The 20503-nt window shown below is 41.1% G+C and overlaps 2 protein-coding genes across 2 annotated transcripts in view; one reads left to right on the top strand and one right to left on the bottom strand.

Moving 5' to 3' along the window:
• enox2 (ecto-NOX disulfide-thiol exchanger 2) overlaps positions 1 to 20503 on the top strand; it is a 184126-nt gene that overhangs the window by 122030 nt on the left and 41593 nt on the right. The gene's annotated exons all lie outside the window — the stretch shown is intronic.
• Positions 15536 to 18987, bottom strand: mars2 (methionyl-tRNA synthetase 2, mitochondrial). The gene is made up of 3 exons (XM_046030199.1): positions 18421 to 18987; positions 17782 to 18116; positions 15536 to 16789 (listed from the first exon to the last, which is right to left on the bottom strand). The coding sequence occupies exons 1-3, from the start codon at positions 18704 to 18706 to the stop codon at positions 15611 to 15613; spliced, it is 1800 nt and encodes a 599-aa protein (XP_045886155.1). The 5' UTR covers positions 18707 to 18987; the 3' UTR covers positions 15536 to 15610.

Genomic DNA, 20503 nt, shown 5'->3' with positions numbered 1-20503 from the left:
CTGTCAAGTCAGCAGTCTTCCCCATGATTGTGTAGCCTACAGAACTAGACTGAGAGACCATTTAAAGGCCTTTGCAGTTGTTTTGAGTTAATTAGCTGATTAGAGTGTGTCACCAGGTGTCTTCAATATTGAACCTTTTCACAATATTCTAATTTTCTGAGATACTGATTTTGGGGTTTTCATTAGTTGTCAGTTATAATCATCAAAATTAAAAGGAACGAACACTTATATAAATATATCAGTCTGTGTGGAATGAATGTATACATTATACAAGTTTCACTTTTTAAATGGAATTACTGAAATAAATCAACTTTTTGATGATATTCTAATTATGTGACCAGCACCTGTAGGTAGTGAGATAGATCGGTCTATCAATCTATCTACACACCATGGCCTTGGCTCTGGTTTATTTGTACCATCTTGTCTACCTTTAAGTTGATTGTCTAATATTAAGTAATTCTGTGATTACAGAAGCTGTTCTGATCTAACAGCATTAATTATAATGTTGTTCTCTGTACTCATACCCTTCAGGTTAGCGATTTGTCCTTCCATGATTCCCTTGCAACCTTCGTAGCCATTCTCATTGCTAGACAGTGCCTTCTCCTAGAAGACCTGGTTCGCTGTGTGGCCATTCCTTCCCTCCTCAATGCAGGTAAGGGTGATTTAATACTACTATACTGATTCAATACTAGCTAACCATTTCAATCATTAATCCATTACTGTTAGCTAACTGTTAAGAATTTTCTGCCACCTTTCACAAACTTTCGTTGTTTGTGTCTTTGATAAGCCTTTACCAAGGCTCTCCGTGACATCCCTTTTCAAGCATATAGTGAGCAGTACATTGCTGCTTGGCTCACAGGGAAGAATACATTACTTCTATCAATGAGAAGTATAACTGCATAACTGCAACAGCGTTTTTGATCTGGGTCCATGAAGCCTGTGTGCACTTTGTGCACTGGCCAGAGAAGTGCCTCTCTCTCCCCACTGATAATCTTTTTTTCTCCCAGCTTGGAGACAAAGCCCCATTCAGCCATGCTGTTTGGTTGGGTTTGGCTCATTTTCACTGCCACACATGCCAAATGCCAGCAGCTCTTGTTTGTGGTAGATGCTTTGTTCTTACTCCCTCTTTCACGACAACAACTCTATGAAAATTACACTTCATCTCAACTGGTGATAAGTCTATCTAGGACAAGGTTTAATTTTAGATGTGTGGCTTTGATGTAGAAGTTTCTGTACCCTATCTGAAAAACAATGTGAACCACACTTATGTGACGTGAAGAAACTCAACTCTAACCAATGCAAATGTATTGAAACTTATCTTCAGCCTGCAGTGAGCAAGACTCTGAGCCAGGAGCCAGACTCACCTGCAGGATTCTGTTGCACCTTTTTAAGACACCACAGCGCAACCCTGTCCCCCAAGATGGCGTGAAGTCAGGTAGAAAACACAACCAGATTACCTTAACTATTGTTTCAACACATTGTTGTTTATACCTGATTTTCTTATACTGGTGTTATGACTTTGCAGATAAGTCCTCAGTTGGTATCCGATCGTCTTGTGATCGCCACCTTCTTGCTGCTTCTCAAAACAGCATAGTTGTTGGAGCAGTATTTGCTGTTCTCAAAGCTGTGTTTATGCTGGGTAAGAATCATATAAAAATGTTTGTTCTTCAAAAATTAATATAATTAGGATGAGGTAAACTTAGTTTGCGTAGTCAAATCCCTGTTCTTCTTGGTCTCAGTAGCTTCATATACGGGATAGATGCAGATTAACATATTGTGAAATTACTGAATCGCGTTGTCACTGGTAGATTTTACTGGTTGGTTTTACTGGTCTCTCCATGTTGTTTTAGGTGATGCCGAGCTAAGAGGCTCAGGACTGTCACACCCTGCTGGCCTCGACGACATATCAGAGGGGCGCAATGTATCCATAGAAACGGCCAGCTTGGATGTATACGCAAAGTATGTTCTGAAGACGATCTGCCAGCAGGTGAGGATATAAGTCACACATGTCCGTCCGTGCTGGGAGAGGCATCTCTGCTCTTCCTGAGGTTATTTTTCCATTTGTTCCCTGTTAAAAGGGTTTTAAGGGAAATATTCTCATCCTGATAGAGGGTGTCGTATGCTGTACATATTGTAAAGCCTCTTGAGGCAAATTTGTGAATTTTGATATTGGGCTGTAAAAATAAATATGACTTTGTTGGTATGAGTTGAAATAGTGTAAATAAATAAAAATCCACAACCACAGTCGTTCTGAAATGAAAAAGGTAAAAATAAGGTACTGAGATAACTAATGAGTGTGTGAAGCAAATGGCTTTCCTCTGCGTGGAGCTATGCGTGCATGCTTTTTCTTCATGTTCTGTAATTTCTGTCTAAAAACTTTTGTGAGACTCGTATAGAAATAATAAACGTTCTATTTTTGCTCATATAAGCTCTGTTTATCTGAGCTACTTGTAAATGCAGTAAGCCAAAGACGCATAAAAAGCGAGAATGAGACCATTTTCTGTACCAGATGTCACTTATGCCATATAGCTATGAAGGCCAGAAAGAGAGCTGGCAGTTGCTCAGAGGTGCTGGACATGCTCTGAGACCTCAAGAGACTTCAAACACATTCTCTACCCAGCTAGGCTCTGGCGTGTGCAGTTCTATTCCTGAGAAATGACCCCTTGCACAGTTTTCATCACCACCCACCCAGCTTTTGTCTACCTTGTTTTGCATGACTCATGAGTTTATGATACTTGTTCTCAAGCTTGAGGATCACTGAAGTTGTTGATGCTTTGGCAATATTGTTGTTACACATTCATGCCAATAAAGCTAATTTGAATTGAATTGATCACTGTCACATTTCCCCCCTCTGCCTCTTTTTTTCCTCATTCCCCTGCTTCACCTCTTTTGTTCTGTCTTGCAGGAATGGGTTGGAGAGCGCTGCCTGAAGTCTCTCTCTGAGGACAGCAGTGCCCTCCAGGACCCGGTACTGGTAAACATTCAGGCCCAACGGCTACTGCAGCTTATTTGCTATCCACACCGCCAGCTGGACAGCGATGATGGTGACAACCCTCAGAGGCAGCGCATCAAACGCATCCTACAGGTCGAGAATACACACAAACTATCATAGTGTTAACTTCTGTATGTTTGTGCCAGAGGATAGTTTATTTTAGTGAAGGTATATGGTATATCAGTAGGTTTTAAGAACAAATGAGTAGACCATGACCATCTCTGATCATTCTCTCTAAAATGCTAATAACTTCCGTTAAACCTGCTGTTAAGTTGTCTTTGTTGAATCAGGACTGTGAGGGTTTGCTGCCCTCTCCTGGCTGAATCAGCTGTTGAGGAAATGTCTTACATGTGCCATGAACTGTGCGTACCCATATCCGACTGCCTGGCCAGAAAAAGGAAAGAAAATGTATACTAACATTATTCTTTTTTTCTTTCATAGAACATGGACCAATGGACGATGAGACAGTCGTCCCTGGAGCTGCAGCTGATGATCAAACAGAGCACAAACAATGTAACTGTTTTCAATGCATCTAACATTTTTTTTAAAAACAAACTAAGAATGTGTAGTCTTTGTCAAATTAATCTGAATATTCCTCATTTATTTTTCAATAGGAGCTGTACTCGCTCTTGGAGAACATAGCCAAGGCCACCATAGAGGTGTTTCAGAAATCAGCTGAGATGAACTCCAGTAACACCTCAGGGAATGGAGCAGCGGTCCAAGGTGGCTCCGCATCCAACAGCACCACCAGCAAGATGAAGCCAATTTTAAGGTGCGTCGCCGGGGGCAGCACAGTGGCTTCATCACGGGGCCCACCTGCTACCAAGTCATTTAAACCAAGTTTACAAGACCCCTGACTCAATCAGAAGGTCCACTGAGCCTGTCTGCATTGCTGCTGCCGGAGCTGATCGCAGCCATTCTAGTAAATGTTTGTGCTCACACCAGAAGCGCTGCAGTGCGTCCCAAAAGTGTCCCAGCGTGTCAGGCAGCACAGAGCAGATGAACCGTGCAGGAAGTCAGAGACAGAAACGCCAGAGAATCCTGTCAATTTTCAAAATAAAATACCCTGTACATACTTCTGATTGTATATCAACAATAAACACAAGTTAACAAACAACAAGTTAACTCGGACAAAAAAAGAAACAGTTTAACTATGTAGTTTACTTAATCATAGTAGAAGCACAAAAATCAAACACTAATTACCAAATCAACAACATCTATACATGTCAGCAAAATCCGGCAGGCAAAACCCTCTCATTTGGAAATGCTGCCTAGTTGCTAGATGCACCCGTCAAAGCAGGCCACAGAGTGCTTTGAAGAATGTAGAAGTAGTACAAAAGGACATATTTAAAACAAGTCATTAACGTGGGGCAGGCTACACGCTCCACTGCTGAAATGCTCCTGAGAGGCTTCCAGTGTGAGTTGATGCCTGAACTAAACCGCAGCTAACACGCAGCCTGTGTGAGTCTGGGGTGATGCATAGTAGCCACGTCCCTCAGAATTCCCATGATGCATTGGGGGAAGGGAGTTTTGTTAAAATTTGCTCATACATTTGCCATTTGTTTGAAATAGAAATGTTGCTTTATGATTTATACTTATTAAAATGTGTCTCTTTAGAATATAGTGTTTTTTGTTGGTAATTGTCATTCTTGTGGTGGTTTACTATTGAAACCAGGAGTGAAGGGAATTTTACCGGAATGGGCAGTGCATGCAGCATTTTCATTTGTCTGTGTCTACAATCACGGACAACTTAGGGGGCCCCCTACTCAGCCGGGGCCGTGGGTCGGCTGCGCCCACCTCCGCTTAATGTGTGTCGCTGTCTGAATCTTCTAAGGGCTTATAAAAACAAGTGCAAATTCAGAATCGCTGTGACCACGTACGTGCACACGTTTGTGAGGACGGGTGTGTGAATTCATAAACACTTGACACTATGGCGGATTTCAGCCTCATGGATAGAAAGGTTGCTATAGTGTGGGCACAGCTTTTGTGTGCCTTTTTTGTGGTAAGCACAAATTGCCATGAATTGAATTAGTCTGCTGATTCACTTACTGTATGTATTGTCATAAACACACCGTACAAAATCATGTAAATATATAATCTCTAGGGCTGTCCCTGACTAAGGATTTACAGAGTCGAATCAGAATTGTCAAGTCCTATAGTCGACTGATAGTTGAATCATGTGTGTTTTTGTGCGCAGCGATTGCGAGCGTCGGGGGAGAGGGGGGGTTTACACACAGTAGCTCCGCTTTAATCTTGAGAAGCTGCAGAGCTGCAGTCTATTCATTCAACTTACACTGTAAATTTCCAGCTAAACTGAGGCTTTTTGAAGACCGTTTCTCTCTCTCTCTCTCTTGCCTGTCATTCACTGGTTTCATGTGCATTACTGCTGCCGACAACTACATGCTCGTCGCAGTTCCTCGCGGGTCTATTTCAAGTAGCCAGCTGATTAAAAACGATATAATATTCTTTGTGTGGTTCATCAACGTATAAATTATACGAAAGTCCCGCAAGGATGCTGACAACTCGGAAAAACACCGTGAGGCCGGGTCTCAGTCTCTTCAGCAAGTGTTCCTCTTCCGCCACCACACACGCTACGCCTACACATGTGCACTGACCCAGTGTTTGGGTTCCAATTTTGGATTTATTCACGCATTTTAAAAACATTTATTGAAAGATTTATTCTTTTTATATGTTTATTTACAGCATTAAACGTTGAAATGTTTATTGTAATTGGCTGTATATTAACTTATTGGGAGGAAAAACTGGTAGTTCTATGTGAAATCAAACGTTGAGCACCTCCATATCGCCAAAATGGCACGATCCTTGTTTCACTGCGAAGCTTCGACTGTGAGATTGACAGTCGAATCAGGCTCCGCTTGAATAAACATTTTTTATCATTTTATTTTTTTGGTTTATACTTGAACCTGATGTTAAAATAAAACACTTTGTTGTGTGTTGCAGCTCGTCAGAGAGGTCAGGTGTGTGGCTGGTAGCTCCGTTGATTGCCAAGCTGCCCACTTCAGTTCAGGGCCACGTATTGAAGGCAGCAGGAGAGGAGCTGGAGAAAGGACAGCACCTGGGTTCTTCTTCACGCAAGGAGAGGGACAGGCAGAAACAGAAAAGGTAAGTGATAAACATGTAAAATCCTTTGACACTAGAAAAAATTTGATTTTATTTAGTAGTTCTAAATGGTGACAATCATTTGTTAGCAGTCAACTGTCACAGGCTAAAGAAGATACAAAAAAACTGCCAGCCACCTGAACATGATTTCTTCTTAATACAATTATTAATATTTTTAATGTTTTATTCTCTATCCCTCCTCAGTATGTCTCTGCTGAGCCAGCAGCCTTTCTTGTCTTTGGTTCTGACCTGCTTGAAGGGGCAGGATGAACAGAGGGAAGGCCTTCTCACCTCCCTCTATAGCCAGGTGCAGCAGATTGTTACCAACTGGAGAGAGGACCAGTACCAGGATGACTGCAAGGCAAAGCAAATGATGCACGAGGCCCTGAAACTACGACTGAATCTTGTAAGAGCACAACAAGCTTTACAGCACAGCAACCCTGTTAAGTCCATATGTAATTTTTAATATAACAATAATTGTTGTTTCACTGACAACCAGCACTATGTTGCTGGTATTATCTAAAAGTAGACATGGCCCTCATTTCATGAAGTTACTACTATATTGTAAATCCAACATTAGTTGATTCATCGTGTTATGAGGAGACTAACAGTATTTTTTTCTCTCCTAACAAGGTGGGTGGCATGTTTGACACGGTGCAGCGCAGCACTCAGCAGACCACTGAGTGGGCCGTACTACTCCTTGACATCATCAGCAGCGGCACAGTAGACATGCAGTCCAATAAGTGAGTGGAATGGGGTTTTCTCTTTAGTCAACGAAGTGCAATCCACACTTTGTTCCTCTGATTGGATGTCAGATACAGTTATTATTTCTAAGCACACATTCTGTTGCCTGTACAGATATCATTCACTTGATCTGCCTGGCTCTTAAATTTGCTTCTCTCCGCTAGTGAGCTCTTCACAACAGTGCTGGACATGTTGAGTGTGCTGATTAACGGCACACTGGCTGCTGACATGTCCAGTATCTCCCAGGGCAGCATGGAGGAGAACAAAAGAGCCTATATGAACCTGGTCAAGAAGCTCAGGGTAAGAACAGCACTCCTTTCTCGCCCATAGCCAGGGTGTTGAGTCAGAAGGTTCATTCATGCTTTTAAGATGTAGTCTTTTCCCTGTGTTCATATAATAGTTGTCAGCTTGGTTTTGTTTTAAAGGTCTTGGACAGTTAGCTTTTTATTATTCTTTTCATCTTTTACAAGTGAAACTACACAAGATAAAACCTCTCCTGCAAACCTAAAACTTAACCTAAAATGAAAATGTGACAAACCCAACATTGAAGTGACCTAGTCTGCAAAAGGTTTTCACACTTGTTAAAAAATAGCCATGGTTTATTTTAACACTAGAACCGCCAACGGGTCAAATTTACCCGCGGCTGTTTTTTGATTGTTTGTATCTTTTTTTCAATATAATATTCAAGTCCCCCATTCTCTGACTTTTCCTAAAAGTGTATTAGCACCCCCTATTGTTAAAAAATGTCAATATAAAGCCAGATTTAAAAAATGGACATTTATACCTATAAGCGCCAGCGGGTAAAATTTACCCCTATAGAGAATACAGTCATTTTAGCGCAGTTCATGTTGCGCGTTTAGATAAACATTCTATGTTGCTATTGGCAATGCCTTTCCCACTACAGGCATTACACTTGCTCAGCGCAGTGAGTTTATAGCTATGTGTTACTCTCTGGATGCCCGATGGAGTCAAAATAAGCAGAACAGTAAGAACTAGCCCACATTATGAGGCTATTATTACCGCCTATAAAACACTACAGCAGTCAGTCTTTTTTGTAAATTGTATGCTGCATTTAAATTCAAGCTGTGTTTAGAATATAACTAAGCTATAACATCTATAACAGCGGCGAGTGGATGACATCAAAAGAGGCGCCGCGTGTGCGCAGCGCAGGCAAACGACCTTCACGGTGAAGACAATGAATAAAATAGAATAAACATTTTGTAAATGCCTGAAATATGGGGATGGTGTTTATAGGAAATGCACAGCCAATGTGCTAAATGTTTCCCAAAGTGTGTTGGAGCAACATGCAGCAGAAATAATCACAAAATCACGGCATTTTTATTGCGGGTAAATTTTACCCGTTATGGCGGTTATAGGTATAGAATGAACGAATATAGAAGAAGCTTCACTTAGTCCCTCTAAATACGTGCTTTTCAACATTTTCATAATCGCTCCTCTCCTCAATGTACCTATTTTATGTCCACAGAAAGAGCTCGGAGATCGGCAGTCAGAAAGTTTGGAAAAGGTTCGCCAGCTCCTGCCACTGCCCAAGCAAACCCGCGATGTCATAACCTGTGAACCTCAGGGCTCACTAATAGACACAAAGGGGAACAAGATTGCTGGCTTTGAGAAGGAGGTACGTGGTTTCTCACAAGCTGATGACATCAACCTGCAAAGTTAAACACATGATTTCAGTATGACTTGTATCTGCCAGTCAATCTGTTATTCATCTAGTAGAACTGTATGATGTGTTACTTATCACATTGCTCATGTTATATCTTCAAAATCAGACATACAAAATGGAGAAGTTTACATTGTGCCACAATATACATACAAGTTATACAAAATAACTGAGTGGGGGGAAAAATGCAGCTTGTAAAGATGAATGATTGAGTTACAAGAAAAAAATAACGACTGTTTCCTTCAATCAGGGGTAGACAAACAATATTCAGCCGTAAACCATCAGCAGTGTTATAGGTTGTGTGTTAATATAGGATTTTGTTTTCGGGTAAACTGCTGAAAGTGTTCTCTTTTAATTAACAAATGTGAAATAAATGAAAGTCAACATTATCTGCACAGTTGAGTTAATTAAGACTGCTGTCTCTCTGTGCCATCAGGGCCTTCAAGTATCAACCAAACAGAAGATTTCTCCCTGGGATGTCTTTGAGGGTCTCAAACACTCCGCCCCTCTCTCCTGGGGCTGGTTTGGTACGGTGCGCGTGGACCGCAAGGTCACCAAGTTTGAAGAGCAGCAGCGTTTTCTGCTCTACCACACCCACTTGAAGCCGAAACCTCGAAGCTATTACCTGGAGCCGCTCCCACTGCCCCCTGAAGAGGAGGAACCCCTCACACCTGTCTCCCAGGAATCAGCGAAGAAGATGATTGAGGCAGTGAAGCCAGAGAAGAGTGTGCCCGCTGTGCCCGCTGACTCAAACAAGAAGAAATCCAACAAGAAGAAGAAAACGCCATCTGCCAAGACAGAGGTCAGTTATGTTTATAATTTATGACTTTATTGACGAGCAATCTCTTAATATTTGTTTCCTGGACATAATTCTCTAAAATGAATGTTGTAAAAAGTCATTAATTTCCCCCCTTTTCTCACTAGGACTATGTGAACCGTACACAAGGGGCTATGACCTATGGGACTAATATGCCAACTGATCTGATGCAGATCCACCAACATGGTAGGCTACCCTACAGCCAGCCGCCCATGACCATGTACACACAGAACCAGCCTCTTCCTCCAGGTCAGTTCATGGTATATTCTCTCAACATTATCGCTTTCATCCGTAGCAGTATGACACACTGCTTTAGCACTCATTAAGAACTTTCCTGTTAGTTGAAACAACAATATCTTTAATACCATTTGGGATTGTGGTTTACATTATTTGTTTTTCCACAGGAGGTCCAGGTTTAGAACCTCCTTACAGACCTGCTCGCAATCCACAGATGAACAAAATGATGACCACTCGGCCCAGCTACCCAGGCATGATGCCCGGTATGCAGGGAAACATGCCTGGCATGATGGGACTGGACAAGCAATACCCAATTGGTTATAAGCCCCAGTCCACCATGCCACAAGGCCAGATGCTGCGGCAGCAGCTACAGGTCAGACTGGTGAGTTAGTCCACACGGACAGAATTAGGATAGTTTGATTGCTAAATTCAGGTTATTAAGTTATAAGATGAGAATGTTAGTGAAAAAAGCTATCAAATCATTACCAAGAATACCCTTTTACTCCTGTTAGAGGACATTGAATCTTTGCAATTTGCTGACTTGTTGTTTCTCTTTTCAGAATCAAAGCATGATAGGGCAGCAGATTAGACAAATAACACCTAACCAACCATATACGTCAATGCAGGCTTCTCAGGTAAGTCTATTTTTGTTTTGCTAAAAAATACATTTGTTATCTGACACCTCTTTTCTTAGAAAATAAATGTCATCTGGCACCATCATTCGTACACACTAATGCTGAAGTGTTTTAAATGTCCGTTCAACGTGCCAGTATTTTCAGATGATTTTCTAAATGTTCACAGAAATACCTGCAGTTTTATTTGCTTGCACGTGTACTTTTCTGGTCAGTAAGTTCACTAGCTAAATAATCCTGACTTAGACTCGATCAATAAATCTGTATGGGTCTCCTTTATCTTGGTTTTAATTATGAACATTGCCTCTGTTTGTTCAGAACATATCGCAGGGCTATACCACATACGGGTCACACATGGGGATGCAGCTCCCGTCCCAAGGTGGTGGTATAGTTCCTTCCTCTTACGGGAACCAAAACTTCCAGGGCAATCATCCTGGAGCCAACCCGGCTGTGGTGGATCCTCTTAGGCAAATGCAGCAGAGGCCCAGTGGTTATGTTCACCAGCAGGCTCCAGGCTACACACATAATATGCAGAACTCACAGAGGTCAGTATTGTGTTGCAAGAAGACTACTGCTTTGTTACCTGCTTAGTAGCACTTAAAACTCCAATTGTAGAAGGTGGACATTATTCTGAACTTCGGCTGTGTTTGAACTTACATTGCAGGTTTTTTTGTCCTTAATTTTATATGAACTTCATTGCTACCTGCCCTCATACTACTTCTTCCTGTCCTGTAATCCTCAGGTTTGCCCTTCAGCAGAATCCCGCTCTCATGCATGGTCTCAGTCACATGGGCCAGGGCGTCCATCCAGGCTTGAGGCCCAATCCGATGCTGGCAGAGCAGCAGCAGCAGCAGCAGCAGCAGCAGCAACAGCAGCAGCAGCAACAACAAGCAGCACAGCAGCAGTACCTCCGACAGCAAGCAATCAGAGTACGTCATCATTCCTTTATCCAGATCTTTAGCTATGTCTTTTCTGAGTTTGTTTATTTTCTTGAGCAACTTGCAAAGTGAAAATTGGGCTGTGTGCGCACTACTTTTCAAATCATGTAATCCTGAAGCTGTGTTGAAATGTTTCCTAATAGAAATTATTTTTTTAAATTGTGTTAATTTTAGTTTTGTTGCAACACCTGATACCTGATTACTGAAATGGTACAATTTGCTGCCAGTGTATGAATTTGCCATGTATATAATTTATAATTGTATATAATGGCCACACAGAAAGTCATTTCATAGAATTAGGAATTAAACCAATTTAAAATGCATTTGTGCCTACCCAATGCTTTAGGCAGTCAGTTGTAGCACTAATGCAGCACTTCTTAAGAGTTCCTAATATTCTTTTAGCAGCTGACAGTGGCCAAACATCTTGCTTTTAGATCTTATTGCGGCTTTTGAAGCAATTGCCCTCTTGATTAAACTTTCTCTAAAACCAGACCTGTTGCCAAATAGTCGAAATGCTGTTCTGCTACTATTTTCTAGACCTAGTGACCTACTGGATGGACTTCTTTTTAAATGGATTGATCTAGAGCTGGCATTTTGGGAAGTGGTGGAACCATGGCTAATTTAAAATATTCAGGCACTTGACCAGTCGTAAGTGAAGAATGTATTACTGCTAGAAAATGTCAGACTGAAATGTCTCTTTAAAAAAGTGAGTTGGAAGAAAGTCCAGGGTAGAGGAAGATGAGTTCATTACCTGCCGTGACATGGCTTGTATTGTTTTCATCTCGTGTGTGTGTGTGTGTGTGTGTGTGTGTGTGGACAGATTGGTCAATGCAATAGCATCACAGCTGTGCAGGATGCAGTGTGGTCCGACCCATAATAATGTAGTCATTAGTACTGAGTAATCATGGGTCAGAACATGGGTCAGAATGTTGACAGGCGTCTCAGCTAGTGTTATAACATCGCAAAATGGTCTCTAGTTTTAGTATTGATAGATGCGTAGCAGTAAATGCTACCAAGGGTGCAGGGTGTGTTATTGCAAAAGTCAGGGAGTTTCTGGGCAGATGTTCCTAACAACCTCAACCTAATTGCAGGAAAAAGATATGCAATCTTCACATTTATTAACTAACCTAATAAGTGTGATTTGAATTTTTAAGACTGTACCACAAACACCATTTTCTTTCCCGCATTTTCACAGGCCCAACAAGTTCAACAACAACAACAGCAGCAGCAACAACAGCAGCAGCAACAACAACAACAACAGCAGCAGCAGCAGCAGCAGCAGCAGCAACAACAACAACAGCAGCAAGTCCAGCCCCAGCAGGTTCCTCCTCAACAGCAAGTTCCGCAGCCGCAGCAGCAGCAGCAGCAGCAGCAGCAGCAGCAGCAGCAGCAACAACAGCAGCAGGTGTCAGCAGTGCAACCACCAGGCCAGGCACAGAACCAGGGCCTGGGCATGCAGCCACTGCCCCCCCAGCAACCCATGGTAATGAAACCTCAAAATTAGATTGACCATTTTGGAATAATTTTGAAAGCTTCCTGTTGGTGCATTGAAGACATTCTGACATCCAGAAATGTACAGTTGGGGGGGGGGCCTGGCTACCGGTACAAGTGAGTGTCAATGAATATTAACACACGTGAAAATCAAAACACAACACTAAAATTAATTATTTTTGTTCACAAAGTCACCTGTCTGTCATTGGGAAAAACACAACAACTGTCGATATGTAGGTAAATCATTATCTTCAACCTAATTGTTATTTTATTTATAACATCAGTGCACGTGCCACATCTGTCTGCGCAACGCGCGCGTCAGATCTCTCCGCTGTGCCATGGCTGCCTGAAGCTACAGTTTCCCTGTTGTTGCGACTGTAACTTCCACTAACCACAAGAAAACAAAAAGGGGAAAGGAGCACCCTACTTGCAAATGAGATACATTTTGGTAGTAAACTCTTAAAATTGGACATGATTGCCTCTTTAAATGCACCTCTAGAAGTTTGGTCTGTGATTGTTGATCCTGATGGATTACTTACTTCCAAACAAGTGAAATGAATGGACAGTATTAGCCTGTAACTGACATAATTTTACCATGACTTCGTGGTTAAATGACACAGAGAGAGAGAGATTTATAAATATTTTCCCCTTAAAAACATACTAATGTGTGTTGGTCACGTGAGTCCGCCCTGTCCAATCCTGCTGAGCTTCCAGACCAGAGTCAGGCAGAGGTTAGCTGGCGCTGACTGCCTTCACTTTACAGCAGTTGGCAAAACACCAGATCCCTTTTACTAACAGACGCGTTGTGACTCACACTGTACATTTACTGCCAGGAACCTGTCCCCATAATGTGGACATCAATATTACCTTATCAATTAACCTTTTAGAAAATCTGTGAATCAAAAAAAATAAAATAAACCCAGCTTCAATAACTGAGCATATTTACAGTAAAAACCTTGTCAGTGAACTAGGAGAGCAAAAAAACAACATTCCAAAAACATAATAATTGTTCAATAATCATAATCAAGGTGAAATGTTCAATTAATCGTGATTTTGATTTTAGGTCAATTTGTATCTAAAATTGCTATAATAACGATGTGTGTATCTCTGTTTCAGTTCCCACGACAGGGAATGCAGCAGACTCAACAGCAACAGCAGACTGCAGCTCTGGTCAGACAGCTGCAACAGCAACTTTCAAGTAAGTCAGAAACATGTTTTTCCCATTTATGTGGACGCCTACACTCACTGTTTCCAACAGATTTCAAGTTTATAATGAAACTTTCCTACTCTTTTCAGATTCACAACCAGGACAGGGCACCAATTCATATTACTGATCATCCTTGTTTATAGTCGTGTGTGGAGACTAGGCCCTCGTTATGAGGGGGGACTCAGATCTGCAGATGAATGTGTACTGTCCCGTGTAGGCTGTTAGGAGGGGGAGACTGTTCAAGGCACAAAGGACCACCTACCAGATTAACCAAGTCTCGACCACTGAGACACCGATCGGAAAATATCGACTTCAGTTGTGTAATTATGGATTATTAAACACGGGATCTTGCTCTGAAGTGAACAGATATTGGTTAATAATGGAAAAGTCTATGTAAAAAAAAAAAAAAAAAAAAAGTACCAGAAAATATAAGAATAATGCAATTTTTTTATTTTATTTCAATTTGTACAATTTTTTCAGTTTCGTGTATTTCTCATTAAAAAAATCATGTCAGTTTTTATGTCTTGTACTTGTGTTGGCTGCCTGTATACTGTATTTAAAAACTGTCAATGAACTCTTTCATGATAAAGTGGGGATCAAAGGATTTGTTCAAACAAGGCTGCTGTCATGCAAAAAAAATCCCTGACGTCTGTTTTAAGTGACAAGGTGAAAGTCTCCTAATGCTAAATTAGACACTTGTGTTCTGAGTAACTTCTCCTGTTGTGATGAGACTGCTTCAGCCAATGATTAATTGATCCAATAACTAATTCAAATGAATTGTTCAAACAGCAACTTAATATACACGAGCATTAACTATCCAGTACTGGGGGGAAAGAATGTCATAACAAATAGATACGACTGACGGAATAAACTCAACATGATGCATACTGGTAGATGGCCGTATATAATAGCACAACACAGATGTGTCTGAGGTGAAAAGGGCATATTGATAATTGGATGAGTTTTTGATTTGTAATCTCAAGCTGTGTCTCTTTGACTGATAAGTGAAAATAACATCTGCAACATTGCTGCAATGGCCAAGAAACAAGTTGAAGGATGCTTTGACATCAGGTTTGTCCCAAATCAGACCATTCCTACCTGTTCAGTATTTGAGTTCCTTTTAACAGATCCATTGTGTTTCAGACTTTGAGGCATTTATACAATGTATGTATGTAAAAGTATAAAAGAAAATGCCTTTTAAATAATTTCAAACAAAATTTTTAAAAAAGTATTGACCACAAAATTAAAAGTGTAAACCCACACAGGTGTTTTCACTTATTCTGCCCAATTAGACTTCTGCTCTGTTCTGCTGGGTGTAGCTATACTAGGAATAATCTGTTTTCACAGCATACAGTTTGACATGCTACCGTACGAGGAAGCACAGGTGTAATTAATAATAATGAATGCATTGTGGTTAAACTGTATCAGGGTCGAGGTACTTTGCATGCTCATTCGCTATCTTGATTACTGAAATACTTGAATTTAACGGAGCTATCATTCACAGTATGAACCTGCTATGACAAGTCAAAATGTCTGCTGAAGGAAAAAAAAACAAAAAGCCTTGATCCACCAGATTCAAACTCACTAAAAAGATTGTTAAAGTTATGTTGCCCCACCCTCACAGTTGGCAGCAAAACTAATCCAGTCAGGAAGATGTCGGTACACCTCACAGAGACTTGAGATTAAGTGACAACAGCCACAGGAGTTTTATTTCTTTGAACTGGAGTACAGGGAAGAAAAAAAACAGTGCCTCATTTAAATTTTGCAGCGTTTTTTGTTTTCTTAGTTTTTTCTTTATCTTGATTCTGACTTTCCAAGCGACAAAAAAGCACTCCAGTGTCAGATCCTAGTGCTCTCCCTTCAAACGGACTGTCCTTTCCCTGATACCTCGGCAGGAAGTTCGCATCTGCCCAGCTCCTCTCGCCTGGTTGCACCCCGAGTCTGGACAGCAGCTTGTTAGAAATCTCTGGCACTACTGGCAGTAAGAGTGTGCCGTAAATTCTCAGGCATTCAAGGGAGACGTGGATGATGGTGTCTAGCCAGCGCTGGTCCTTACTGTCCCTCCTATCCAGCTTCCAAGGTGCATGCCGCTGAACAAACCCGTTCGTCTGCCTCACACAGGCACTGATGGCTTCCAGAGCTTTGTACACATGCATGCTCTCGTAATGCTGTTCCACCACAGCAGGGAGATTTTTCACAGCATCCAACATGTGGTAGTCTTCAACCACAGCCTTGCCTCCTTGATCACTTGGGAAGGACAGAGGGCAGAAAGAGGGGTAGACCTGAGCTGGGTTAAGCGCTGGAGCTGTGCAGCGGTTAAGCAGACCACCCAGAGAGTCCGCGAGCTCTGCATTGAGCAACTTCATAACTTTGTCGTCTGTGTAATCACAGTCGGAGTCTGGGACACCTTGGCGCAGAAGAAAGTACCGCATACCATCAGTTGTGAACACTTGTGAGCGTTCAAGAGGATCCACAACATTACCCAAACTTTTAGACATCTTCTTCCCTCCTACTGTCCAGTGAGAGTGCACACGTATTGTCTGTGGCAGCGGCAGTCCGGCCCCTAGAAGAAAAGACGGCCAGTAGATAGCGTGAAATTTTAAGATGTCCTTTCCGATTATGTGGTGGGCCACGTTCCACCACTGGTTGTGTTTATCTGGATAGCCAGCTACTGTAAGGTAGTTCACAAGAGCATCTAGCCACACATAGATGACTTGTTCAGCATCACCAGGGACTGGGATACCCCACTGAATGCGGCTTCTCTCACGGGAGACTGAGAGGTCAGGAAGGTCCTCCTGCAGCAACTGGAGAACAGCCTGGTAGAAACGCTCAGGCTGTATGGCCTGAGGATTTCCTCTGAGCCAGTCGAGCAGCTGAGGCCGAAACGCAGACAGACGGAACATGTAGTTCTCCTCTTTCATCCACTCCACCTGCAGAATATTGGAGAGCGGATTAAAGATTTGAGTAAAACTGCACAAGCTGTGCAGGTGTGATGCGATTTCTGCTTAAAGGAAGAGATCGACATTTTGGGAAATACACTCATTCATTAGCTTATCTCAGCTGAAAGACTGGTAACGGGAAAACAGCTAGCTTGTCTGAAAGTAAAAAAAAATCCTGGACTCTCTGCTGGTTGCCAACCTCACATTGACACGAAGGCACTGCTCCTCCCAAGAAATAGTCTGGAACATAACACGGTGTAAACCCACAACTTGTTTTTACACTGCAGCATTTAAACCAACGAGATTTAACGTGTTAATATGTAAGTTTTAGAGGGGCTGGTAGGCAGCCAATTCTTTGGACAGAGCCAGGGTAGTGGTTCCTGTAGCCATCCTGTCTTTGAGGTAAGCTAAGCTAACAGGCTCCTGGATATGGCTTTATATTGAGATAAGATAGAATACAATTATCCAACTCTGGGGAAATTCACTTGTTACAGACATTGAACAAACACGAGAATGGTATCAATCTAACCCTGGTCGAGAAAGAAAATGATTTTCCCAAAGTTATAAACTATTCCTTTAAAGGAACAATCCAGCAATTTAGAACTGGACTTTTATAAAGTTTGGGGACTTGGAAGACAAATTAAAAACATGAATAGTCAAAATTGTAGTATCAGTGGCTGAGATATCCCATTTACTCCCTGAAACTGACAAAACACTGAATTCTAGATAGATTGCAACTCAATGGCACCTTTTTGTTAAACCCTACCTGGTAAAGACCCAAAGGTAATTTTCTTAGACTTTAGAAAGCTCTTCTAGAACCACAGAATACATTATATTAACTGTTTTCCCAGCCTGAGTAGCACTATCCATGACGAGTAAACCAACCTTAATGTGTCAAATCGGTGGAGAGCACCTTTAATGTTTGCATTCATTCATCACCAATAAAATCACATTTATGCTGTGCAATTTACTATGTAAATTACCTTGTGGCCACTCTCCAGCGATACCTTGATCTCCTTCCCTGATGAGTCCAAAGCATTGGCCACCTGCGATGGCATGAGGAAGCTTTCATCTTGGGTGGAGTACCAGCCTTCGTAGCTCCCCTTGTAGATGAACCCTTTGTTCCAGAGCACTGACCAGAAATGCTTCACAGCCCGGCTGTGTCTCTGCTCAGTGGTTCTTATGTAGTCTGTATATGATATGCTGCAGCTGCTGAAGAGATGTTTGAATCTCTCAGACACATCAGTGGAGAAGGTCAGGGGATCCTTTCCTGCAGCTTCAGCAGCTTGTTGGATTTTCAAGCCATGTTCGTCTGTGCCTGAAATACCAGATAATATGGTGTATTATTATTACTACTATTTGCTTGATAAATCAATGACTCACTTAGTCTATAAAATTTCAAGATTTGTTTTAAAAAGTGCCCATCCAAATTTCCCAAAGGCCAAAAATATATTGAATTTACAATTATATTAAACAGAAAAAGTCCCACATCTCACATCACATCTTAAGATGAGTATAATGTAGAGATTTATGCTGTGACAATACTTCCTATATTGTGGACATCACAAAAGCATTTGCAATAACATACACACAGTATATTTTGGAGTCAATGGAGGATTTACCTGTTGCAAACTTTGAGTTGAAGCCCTGAAGTAGCTTATACCTGTGTAAGCAGTCAGCTATCACAGCTGAATACAAGTGTCCTAAATGAGGAGAAGCATTGACATAGAAGATGGGAGTGGTTATGAAGTAGCTCCTGTCGTCTTTGCAGAAGTGGGTGCTTGTGTATCTCAACACACCCATCCTGTGGTGTCTCGATAGAGCTGAAATTGGTGAGAAAAATGGGCTTTGTTGAAGTCTGTGAACAGCCTTACAGCTTCTGGTGACAAACACAAACGGGGTCCTCATCGCTGGATGGCAGGCGGTGCCTACATAAAGTCCACCAAATGATTTAGTCCAGGGAGAGGAAGTTAGTAATGGTTTGGTAAGGCATTCATGTAGCTAGCTAAAATTTTTTGCGTTTTCCCAGAAAAACGGAGAAACACATCTGAAAGAGTAATGAAGAATCTTAGTAGTCCTAGTAAATATTTTCCGGTAAATTGGCAAGAATCATTTTTTAAGCTATTTCGTTGACCAGCAGCGCATGTGTTTTGCTCGCTTGTCAAGGTTGCCGCTTCTTCCGGTTTCGCTCGTCCAATCAAAACCCTGCATAGTGTGCGACAAACACCAACCACCTATCAGATTGCTCGGACTCTTTGCAATGATCTGCCAAAGTAGTCAGTTTGGTTTACTTTTTCAGACGCTATCAGTATTAAAGGTGTCTTGTCATGAAGTTTTAAACTAGTCAAGCAGGAAAATGTTTACGGGAGATGCACAATGTGAGAAGAAGGAAGCACATGGCTGTAAGACATGAATAATACACAAAAATGTCACCAAGAAATAAACAAATCAAATTTGCTCCATATTGTTTTCAGAAAAGAGCACATTTGTTTTTTTCTGTTTTAGATTGTTAGGGGAAGTTGGGGAGGTTGTTGTTCTTGATGTATGAATATACTATTTCATACATACAAATATGTTTTATACCATCATCCATCATTCTGCAGAAACAAATAAAAGCATGCCTTTTTGTGTGTAATATTGACTCTATTTTAACCCACAGAGGAGAAATATCTGTATATTTACTTTGATTTAACCTATTTCTTATTTGGGTCTGTTTAAATAAAATTATGTTCAATTCAATTTTATTTATATAGCGCCAATTCGCAACAATAGTGATCTCACAGTGCTTTTCATATAGAGGATGTCTAGACCGTACTCTGATTGGTCTGTGTTGACCACTACTAGATAGTTTAGGATGATAGACATTAGTACATTTTAATGGTCCTTGTCATATGCAAATTGTTACACTTCTAGTAATGTATTCCTTCAATACAGAGTCTGGGGATTTGCCATAGTGAGCCATTCTGCAGAAAAGCGAGTATAATAAGCTTAATGTCACTGTTTTTTGTTGATTGTAATTTCTTTAACCTCAAAGAGCTTTTCATTATGCATAAAGATTACCACAAATGTTCATATGAATAGAGTTATGACAAAGTTATTGCTGCTGCTAATCCAATTATTTAAATACATGGTTTTGCTTTTATAGAACATGTATTGATTGTTATTTAATAATGCAAACATGGGATATAATATAGTTTTATAGGCTGCATTAGTTAAGCATGTTTTGTACATTTATTACTAAGTTTTATCATAAGATAGAGGGTGACACGGAATAGGGATACATTTCTTAACCAATTAATCTTGAATATGATTGCAGGTTTAGAGATGTAACACATTAGGCTAAACCGATCCTCAAGTTATAGTTTACATTTACATTTTTAGGACGTGGAGCCAGTAAGTTATTGTAAGACTCAACCTTGCCAGTCCCAGAGAACAAGATCTCTGCTAGCCTGACTCCCGAGCTGCTGTCTGTACCTTATCAGTCTGTTGTCTCCCTACAGCAAGGACAGTTACATGTGAGTAATAACTAGAGCTGGAAGGTCAGTGAATACTTGTAGGGTCAGCTAATGACTTCAAGCTAGACCTGTCTTACCTTTCCTTGTTACATCAATTAAGCCCGCTAAGAATATTAATCTTAATAATAACAATCTTTATTTGTATAGCACCTTTCATACATAAAATGCAGCTCAAACTGCTTTACATCAG

This window comes from Micropterus dolomieu, linkage group LG19 (assembly GCF_021292245.1).
Source record: "Micropterus dolomieu isolate WLL.071019.BEF.003 ecotype Adirondacks linkage group LG19, ASM2129224v1, whole genome shotgun sequence".
NCBI lineage: Eukaryota > Metazoa > Chordata > Actinopteri > Centrarchiformes > Centrarchidae > Micropterus > Micropterus dolomieu.
This window is presented reverse-complemented; position numbering and strand designations above follow the sequence as displayed.